At 58.5% G+C, this 10,446-nt stretch overlaps 1 protein-coding gene across 4 annotated transcripts in view; it reads left to right on the top strand.

The window, feature by feature from the left end:
- Window positions 1-8,159, top strand: part of LOC133358009 (translocator protein-like) — a 13,093-nt gene extending 4,934 nt beyond the window's left edge. For all 4 annotated transcript variants that reach the window (XM_061576279.1, XM_061576278.1, XM_061576280.1 and 1 more), the window contains exons 2-4: window positions 2,436-2,628; window positions 6,125-6,263; window positions 6,999-8,159. In XM_061576279.1, coding sequence (XP_061432263.1) covers window positions 2,444-2,628; window positions 6,125-6,263; window positions 6,999-7,187 — 513 coding nt within the window. In that variant the 5' untranslated portion in view covers window positions 2,436-2,443 and the 3' untranslated portion in view covers window positions 7,188-8,159. The remainder of the gene's footprint in view (window positions 1-2,435; window positions 2,629-6,124; window positions 6,264-6,998) is intronic.
- Window positions 8,160-10,446: the final 2,287 nt, after the last annotated feature.

Genomic DNA, 10,446 nt, shown 5'->3' with positions numbered 1-10,446 from the left:
CTAAACCCAAAAACGTTGATTATGAATAACATTGGTCGCGAAAGCCTACGTGTTAAACGTACAGACCTTATACAAGAAACCCAAAGCCAGGAATCTCCTGAAAAACAGGTCCCTGTGGGGTGGGCTGGTAGGAATGAATAGCCAAAGAATATAAACATAATGTATTATTACACTTGTTTAGCCATGAAAGCCTTACTGAGTCTAAAGGTTTTTGTAGGGTCCTGCCAAGTGTTTGCAGTAGGGGGCGATGTTGCTACACGGACGGACGGACGGACGATATAATCTATTGTAGGCTGGTTCACTTCGTTCCTACCAGTATAATTTGTCATTGGACACGCTGTGGCTCAAATCGTTAATAAGTGATTAAATTTCGATTTAAAGCTTTCGTGACTGCAGGGATTCATCTTCTTGGTTCTTTCGGTAAAGTCGCGTAGAAGGGAAGTAATACAATATTATTTTAATCATAAAAAATCACGTACAAAGAAATTAATAAAATAATATTTTATTAATTAATACAATAATATTTTATTAATTTCTTTCTACGTGATTTTAATTAATTAATAAAATAATATTTTATTCATTTCTTTCTACGTGACTTTACCGAAAGAACCAAGAAGATGAATCCCTGCAGTCACGAAAGCTTTAAATTAATAAATAATATTTTATTAATTTCTTTTTACGTGATTTTACCGAAAGAACCAAGGAAGAAGTGATTCAATATTATTGCGAGAAACTTTGCACCCGCGGCGCGCACCGCTGCAAGAAAAGGGGCCCGCAGAGTGTCAAGGATGCGATGGTGCGTGGAGAGAAGAGAGAGAGACAGAGGAAAATGGGGGAATGCGATTCGAGCAAATGAGGGAACGCATCTTTGTTCCAACGCGGAACGCGAATTGGACACGACGCGGTTCGAGCGAGCGGGGTCAAGCGGTCGTACGGCTGACCCCGGGGTAGCGTCCGTCGCACCGGGGAATTGGGATGCTGCTGGATACTTCTGGATGCTACCCATGCTTGCCTCTGTCTTCGGGCACGGAATCGCGTACGCATCTTCTTGGTTCTTTCGGTAAAGTCACGTAGAAGGGAAATAATAAAATAATGAAAATAAAACATAATAAAATACAATTCTCACGACGTTTCGGCCACAACGCAAGCAGCCGTCCTCAGGTGAAGAACAGGTCTGTCGAGGAGACAGCGTCTGAATGGCGAGAAGGATGGTCGAAGGAACGGAGGGACGGGATCAAAGGGGGCAGGAGAGACGGGGATGGGGAGGCAGACGAGGCCGGACTAGGGCCTCACTGCTGTTGTTGCTGCTGCTGCTACTGCTGTTGCTGCTGCTGCTGTTGCTGCTGCTGCTGCTACTGCTGTTGCTGCTGCTGCTGTTGCTGCTGCTGCTACTCTGGCTGTTGCTGCTGTTGCTGCTGCTGCTGCTCTTGCTGCTGCTGCTGCTGCGAGGAGGAGGAGGAGCGGCGTCGGTTTTCTTGGTGGGCGGGGAGAGAGGTGGGATTCAGAGTGGGGCTGGCCACGCGTCAGTCACGTGGTTTACTACGGGAGGATCGAGCCGGTTTAGAGTGACAGAGGGAGACGTACAGATGGGAGGGGTGGGGATCAAGAGTGGTGGGAGGCAGACCGTGTCCACGTGGTTTACATGAGCTGGTTGTCAGACGCGTCCGTGATTGTTGTAAAGGCTAACACGGTGAAGGGTGTGTGGGCGGTGTGTGGTGGCTGGGTGGATCCGTGCCGTGGTGAAGCGGCAATGACGTCGCGGCGATGACGCGGCAGTAATTGCGACGCCGTGCTGACGTCGCGGCGATGGTGATGATGATGCCGTGATGGTGCTGTGGTGAAGCGGCGATGGTGATGATGACGCGGCGATGACATGGCGATGACGCGGCAGTGATTGTGACGCTGTGCTGACGTCATGGCGATGGTGATGACGTGGCGATGACGCGGCGATGGCGTGGCGATGATGCCGTGATGGTGCGGCGATGACGTCGCGGCGATGACGCGGCAGTGATTGCGACGCCGTGCTGACGTCGTCGCGGCGATGGCGATGACGTGGCGATGACGGTGGTGATGCCGTGATGGTGCGGCGATGACGTGGCGATGACGTCGCGGCGATGACGTCGCGGCGATGACGAGGCAGTGATTGCGATGCCGTGCTGACGTCGTGGCGATGGTGGTGATGACGTGATGGTGCTGTGGTGAAGAGGCGATGACGCGGCGATGATGCCGTGATGGTGCGGCGATGACGTCGCGGCGATGACGAGGCAGTGATTGCGATGCCGTGCTGACGTCGTGGCGATGGCGATGATGCCGTGATGGTGCGGCTATGACGCGGCGATGACGTCGCGGCGATGACGCGGCAGTGATCGCGACGCCATATTGACGTCGTGGCGATGACGGTGGCGACGATGACGTGGTGATGCCGTGTGCCGCAGGGACCACGATGGCGTGGTCTGCGTGGGTGCCTCCCGTGTTCGCCACCCTCCTGCCGCACATGGGCGGCATTGCGGGCGGCGTGCTCACGCGCAGCGAGATCAAGGGCTGGTACGAAGGGCTCAAGAAGCCGGAGTGGCGGCCGCCCAACCGGGCCTTCCCCGTGGTGTGGCCGCTGCTGTACACCGGCATGGGGTGAGTCGTTGGTGGGAACTAGAAGAGGAAACTTTCGATGTAAAGCTTCTTTCGTGACTGCAGGAATTCATCTTCTTGGTTCTTTCGGTAAAGTCATCACGTAGAAGGGAAGTAATAAAATAATAAAAATTAAACATAATAAAATTATTCTCACGACGTTTCGGCCACAACGCAAGCAGCCGTCCTCAGTTTTATTTTTATTATTTTATTGTTTCCCTTCTACGTGACTTTACCGAAAGAACCAAGAAGATGTTCCGTGACCTCTTGCAGTGCCAGAAAGGGGCAAACGAAGCCCATCCTTATTTCCTTACAAACTCGTAACCGCAGGGTCACACTGCGGGGTCACACTGCGGGGTCACGCTGCGGGGTCACGCTGCGGGGTCACACTGCGGGGTCACGCTGCGGGGTCACGCTGCGGGGTCACGCTGCGGGGTCACGCTGCGGGGTCACGCTGCGGGGTCACACTGCGGGGTCACGCTGCGGGGTCACACTGCGGGGTCACACTGCGGGGTCACACTGCGGGGTCACACTGCGGGGTCACACTGCGGGGTCACGCTGCGGGGTCACGCTGTGGGGTTACGCTGCGGGGTCACGCTGCGGAGTCACACGGCGGGGTCACACTGCGGGGTCACTCGGGGGTCACACGGCGGGGTCACGCTGCGGGGTCACACTGCGGGGTCACACTGCGGGGTCACACGGCGGGGTCACACTGCGGGGTCACTCGGGGGTCACACGGCGAGGTCACACTGCGGGGTCACTCGGGGGTCACACGGCGGGGGTCACACTGCGGGGTCACGCTGCGGGGTCACACGGCGGGGTCACACGGCGGGGTCACGCTTCGGGGTCACGCTGCGGGGTCACGCGGCGGGGTCACGCTGCGGGGTCACGCTGCGGGGTCACACTGCGGGGTCACGCTGCGGGGTCACACGGCGGGGTCACACGGCGGGGTCATGCTTCAGGGTCACACGGCGGGGTCACACGGCGGGGTCACGCGGCGGGGTCACGCTGCGGGGTCACACTGCGGGGTCACACTGCGGGGTCACACTGCGGGGTCACACTGCGGGGTCACACTGCGGGGTCACGCTGCGGGGTCACGCGGCGGGGTCACGCTGCGGGGTCACGCGGCGGGGTCACGCTGCGGGGTCACGCGGCGGGGTCACACTGCGGAGTCACGCGGCGGGGTCACGCTGCGGGGTCACGCTGCGGGGTCACGCTGCGGGGTCACGCTGCGGGGTCACGCTGCGGGGTCACACTGCGGGGTCACGCTGCGGGGTCACGCTGCGGGGTCACGCTGCGGGGTCACGCTGCGGAGTCACGCGGCGGGGTCACGCTGCGGGGTCACGCTGCGGGGTCACGCTGCGGGGTCACGCGGCGGGGTCACGCTGCGGGGTCACGCTGCGGGGTCACGCGGCGGAGTCACGCGGCGGGGTCACGCGGCGGGGTCACGCTGCGGGGTCACGCGGCGGAGTCACCGGCGGGGTCACGCTGCGGGGTCACGCTGCGGGGTCACGCGGCGGAGTCACGCGGCGGAGTCACGCGGCGGAGTCACGCGGCGGGGTCACGCTGCGGGGTCACACGGCGGAGTCACGCTGCGGGGTCACACTGCGGGTCACACTGCGGGGTCACGCGGCGGGGGTCACACTGCGGGGTCACACTGCGGGGTCACACTGCGGGGTCACGCGGCGGGGTCACGCTGCGGGTCACGCGGCGGGGTCACACTGCGGGGTCACACTGCGGAGTCACACTGCGGGGTCACACTGCGGGTCACACTGCGGGGTCACACTGCGGGGTCACACTGCGGGGTCACGCGGCGGGGTCACACTGCGGGGTCACACTGCGGGGTCACGCGGCGGGGTCACGCTGCGGGGTCACACGGCGGGGTCACACGGCGGGGTCACGCTTCGGGGTCACGCTGCGGGGTCACGCTGCGGGGTCACGCTGCGGGGTCACGCTGCGGGGTCACGCTGCGGGGTCACACTGCGGGGTCACACTGCGGGGTCACGCTGCGGGGTCACGCTGCGGGGTCACGCTGCGGAGTCACGCGGCGGGGTCACGCTGCGGGGTCACGCTGCGGGGTCACGCTGCGGGGTCACGCGGCGGGGTCACGCTGCGGGGTCACGCTGCGGGGTCACGCTGCGGGGTCACGCGGCGGAGTCACGCGGCGGGGTCACGCGGCGGGGTCACGCGGCGGGGTCACGCTGCGGGGTCACGCGGCGGGGTCACGCTGCGGGGTCACGCTGCGGGGTCACGCGGCGGAGTCACGCGGCGGAGTCACGCGGCGGAGTCACGCGGCGGAGTCACGCTGCGGGGTCACGCTGCGGGGTCACGCTGCGGGGTCACACGGCGGAGTCACACTGCGGGGTCACACTGCGGGGTCACACTGCGGGGTCACGCGGCGGGGTCACACTGCGGGGTCACACTGCGGGGTCACACTGCGGGGTCACGCTGCGGGGTCACGCGGCGGGGTCACGCTGCGGGGTCACGCGGCGGGGTCACACTGCGGAGTCACACTGCGGGGTCACACTGCGGGGTCACACTGCGGGGTCACACTGCGGGGTCACACTGCGGGGTCACACTGCGGGGTCACGCGGCGGGGTCACACTGCGGGGTCACACTGCGGGGTCACGCGGCGGGGTCACGCTGCGGGGTCACACGGCGGGGTCACACGGCGGGGTCACGCTTCGGGGTCACGCTGCGGGGTCACACGGCGGGGTCACGCTTCGGGGTCACGCGGCGGGGTCACGCTGCGGGGTCACGCGGCGGGGTCACACTGCGGGGTCACGTAGCGGGGTCACACGGCGGGGTCACACTGCGGGGTCACGCTGCGGGGTCACGCTGCGGGGTCACGCTGCGGGGTCACGCTGCGGGGTCACGCGGCGGAGTCACGCGGCGGAGTCACGCGGCGGAGTCACGCGGCGGGGTCACGCTGCGGGGTCACACGGCGGAGTCACACTGCGGGGTCACACTGCGGGGTCACACTGCGGGGTCACGCGGCGGGGTCACACTGCGGGGTCACACTGCAGGGTCACACTGCGGGGTCACGCGGCGGGGTCACGCTGCGGGGTCACGCGGCGGGGTCACACTGCGGGGTCACACTGCGGGGTCACACTGCGGGGTCACACTGCGGGGTCACACTGCGGGGTCACGCGGCGGGGTCACACTGCGGGGTCACACTGCGGGGTCACGCGGCGGGGTCACGCTGCGGGGTCACACGGCGGGGTCACACGGCGGGGTCACGCTTCGGGGTCACGCTGCGGGGTCACACGGCGGGGTCACGCTTCGGGGTCACGCGGCGGGGTCACACTGCGGGGTCACGCGGCGGGGTCACACTGCGGGGTCACGTAGCGGGATCACACGGCGGGGTCACACTGCGGGGTCACACTGCGGGGTCACACTGCGGGGTCACGCTGCGGGGTCACGCGGCGGGGTCACGCGGCGGGGTCACGCGGCGGGGTCACCAGCGTCACTAGCGTGGTTGTGTGTGCGTGCGAGGCAGGTACGCGTCGTACCTGGTGTGGCGTGACCTCGGGGGCTTCACCAGCGACGCCGTGACCCCGCTGGGCCTCTACGGGGCGCAGCTGGCTCTCAACTGGATGTGGACCCCGATCTTCTTCAAGGCTCACCGCATGGGCTTGGTAGGCATGCACACCTCTGCACGCGTCTTTATACAACTCCTCTCTGTACAACACGACACGCACGCTCGTACACACCTATACACACCTCTATACACACATATATACAACACAACATGCACGCTTACACACCTCTATACACACATATATACAAGACAACATGCACGCTTACACACCTCTATACACACATATATATACACAAGACAACATGCACGCTTACACACCTCTATACACACATATATACAAGACAACATGCACGCTTACACACCTCTATACACATATATATACAACACAACATGCACGCTCGTACACCTCTACAGTAAAACCTTGGATTGCGAGTAAATATTAATTTGATAAACGAGCGATGTCTTGCAATACGAATAATACTGTAGTACGTACAGTATACCACTGCAGTACGTACAGTATACGCTTTGTCTGCCGAGCGTCACGTGATCACAACCGAGCCGATGGTTCTTCTCTCTCTCTCTGGCTGTGGGATTGTGGGTAATCGTCTCCCATGCTTCGGTCTCAATCGGCGTGCCTCACCCAGTCAACATCCGTGCGAGCGTAGAGTACTGTTTACTACGGCGTTGTGACCACCGCGTGTGTGTGTGTGCGTAAAGCATCGTTTTAATTTTGTGTCGCCCGACCCGCCTGTCGTCCCCGCTGTGTCCCCGCTGTGTCCCCGCTGTGTCCCCGCTGTGTCCCCGCTGTGTCCCCGCTGTGTCCCCCGCGCAGGCTTTTGCCGAGATCCTGTTGCTCTCTGGCACGGCGGCGGCAACCGCCGTCAGCTGGTACCCCATCAACAAGACGGCCGCCATGCTCATGGTGCCCTACCTGGCGTGGTTGAGCTTCGCCGCCGCGCTGAACTACCGGGTGTGGCAGGACAACAAGGGGGACGGGGAGGGCGAGAAGAAGGAAGGATGATGGCTCGCAGCGTGTCCGCAAGGCGCTCGCTTGCTCGATTGTTGGGAGGCGAGAGCCACTGGAGCTGATTGTTGTTCTTGTTGTTGCTGTTGTTGTTGCTGAGTCTGTCGTCCTAAACCCTGCGGCTTGCGATCATCGCACGATGTAGTATACTAGACTATACACTACACTATAGACTAGACTATACACTACACTATAGAGTACACTATACACTACACTATACAGTACACTATAGAGTACACTAGTATACACTACACTATACACTACACTATATACTACTATATACTACACTATATACTACTATACACTACACTATATACTACTATATACTACACTATATACTACACTATATACTACTACACACAACGCTATACACTACTATACACAGCGCTATACACTACACTATACACTACTACACACAGCGCTATACACTACACTATACACTACACTATATACTACTACACTATACACTACTATACACTACACTATATACTACTACACACAACGCTATACACTACTATACACAGCGCTATACACTACACTATACACTACACTATACACTACTACACACAGCGCTATACACTACACTATACACTACACTATACACTACTACACACGGCTATACACTACACTATACACTACACTATACACTACTACACACAGCGCTATACACTACACTACACACTATACTACAACACACAGCGCTATACACTACAATATACACTACTATACACTACACTATACACTACACACTACACTATACACTACACTATACACTACACTACACACTATACTACTACACACAGCGCTATACACTACTACACACAGTGCTATACACTACACTATACACTACACTATACACTACACTATACACTACACTATACACTACACACGACTATACCCCACCCCGCTTTAACTCGACAGCGCTGTACTCGGTTGAAAAATGTCTCAATCAAATTTCTTGAGAACTCAGTTTTCGTTGTTGCGTTCAGTTTCTTGCCTCCCGCGCCCTCCGATCGGCAACGGTTGGCGACTCCGTACCGGTGATGACAAAGAAGTTCAACACACGGTTACACACGCACACACACGCACGCACACACGCGCACACGCGCACACACGCACACACGCACACACGCGCACACGCACACACGCGCACACGCACACACGCACACGCGCACACGCACACACGCACGCACACGCGCACACGCACGCACACGCACACGCGCACACGCACACACGCGCACACGCGCACACGCACACACGCACACACGCACACACGCACGCACGCACACGCACGCACACACGCACACGCGCACGCACGCACACGCGCACACGCACACGCACACATGCACGCACGCACACGCACACACGCACACACGCACGCACACACACGCACACACACACACGCACACACGCACACGCACGCACACAAGTTGCGTTATACTGGTAGGAACCTGGTTACACCAGCCCACAGGGGATTATTGTGTCCATCTGTCTGGCGTGCAGGGAGGGGCTGGGTGGGGATGGAGGGGCTGGGTGGGGAGGGAGGGGCTGGGTGGGGAGGGTGGGGGGGTGGGGAAGGTGGGGAGGGGCTGGGTGGGGAGGGGAGGGGCTGGGTGGGGAGGTTGGGGAGGGGCTGGGTAGGGAGGGTGTGGCTGGGTGGAGAGGGGCTGGGTGGGGAGGGTGGGACTGGGTGGGGAGGGTGAGGCTGGGTGGGGCTGGGAGGGGTTGGGCTGGGTGGGGAGGGGCTGGTCACCCCGTGGTGCCCTTATAAAACTCAACGTTTAACCTACTCACGCCGGCTTGTGCCCGCCCTCACAGTCGGGCATATTTGCGGAATACACCACGCCGCCGTTGACCCTGCAGGCCATTGACCGAGCAACCCAACGTTCCTACCAGCTCCCTCCGCAGGACAAAGTGTTTAATCACGTGGATGCCTGCTCTCTCGGTACTTCCACGTAATCGGCCACTTCGTGAGAATTTTTTATTTTATTATGTTTTATTTTTATATTTTTTTATTATTTCCCTTCTACGTGACTTTACCGAAAGAACCAAGAAGATGAATCCCTGCAGTCACGAAAGCTTTAAATATAATTATTTTATTATGTTTTATTTTTATTATTTTATTACTTCCCTTCTACGTGACTTTACCGAAAGAACCAAGAAGATGAATCCCTGCAGTCACTAAAGCTTTAAATCGAAAATTCAAATAGCGTTACAATACAATAGGCAATTAAAATAGCGTTACAATACAATAGGCAATTACAATAGGACGGCTGCTTGCGTTGTGGCCGAAACGTCGTGAGAATTGTATTTTATTATTTTTATTTTTATAATTTTATGATTTCCCTGCTACGTGACTTTAGCGAAAGAACCAAGAAGAAGATTGATCGGGTTTGTTGTTGTGGTTGTTGTTGTTGTGGCCAGGTCTCTGCTGAAACAGACCCGGTGTCGCTTGGGCGTTGGGGCCTCACCTGGTGAAATGTAGAAGAAGAAAAAAAACACCGAAAGTTTTAGTTGAGATTGGGAGGTCGTGGGTTCGATCTCGATCCCGACCCTGACGCCTGCTGCTGTGTATTTGGAGTTTGCGTGTCTCTCTCTCTCATCATCATCATCATCACGGTGGCTAGGAGATGTTAACTACCTCGCCTGGTGTGCAGGAGGTCGTGGGTTCGATCCCGACCCTGACGCCTGCTGCTGTATATTTGGAGTTTGCGTGTCTCTCTCTCATCATCATCACGGTGGCTAGATGTTAACTACCTTGCCTGGTGTGCAGGAGGTCGTGGGTTCGATCATGACCCTGACACCTGCTGCTGTATATTTGGAGTTTGCGTGTCTCTCTCTCATCATTATCACGGTGGCTAGGGGATGTTAACTACCTCGCCTGGTGTACAGGAGGTGAAATTTTAGTTGTTGGTGCTGCATCTCCATCACCACCCACGCTACTGGGCAGTTGGAGGCAGTCGCCCTCCAACAACAACAGAGGGCGGAGGAGCGATGCTCACAACAACGAGCGGAGCGCCGGGTGGCTAAAGCACAGCAAGTTGGCACAGTAGGGGGCACAGGTGGTGCGTCAGCCAGTCATCTCGGTCATCTCGGTCAGTCGACCCGTGGCACCTGCTGGGTCTGCCCCGTGACCTCCTGCCAGCGGGCGTTTTACACTTCACGTGGCCTCAACGTGCACCTGGCCTGGCACAAGCGTCGTGGTGACGTCACCACCACTTAGTGGCGGTTGTTGTACACGTGTGTGTACAAGTGT

The sequence above is a fragment of the Lethenteron reissneri genome, chromosome 60 (genome assembly GCF_015708825.2).
Source record: "Lethenteron reissneri isolate LAM-NWPU_2019-01 chromosome 60, ASM1570882v1, whole genome shotgun sequence".
NCBI lineage: Eukaryota > Metazoa > Chordata > Hyperoartia > Petromyzontiformes > Petromyzontidae > Lethenteron > Lethenteron reissneri.
The sequence above is the reverse complement of the archived record's forward strand: the minus strand, read 5'-3'. Positions and strand labels throughout refer to the sequence as shown.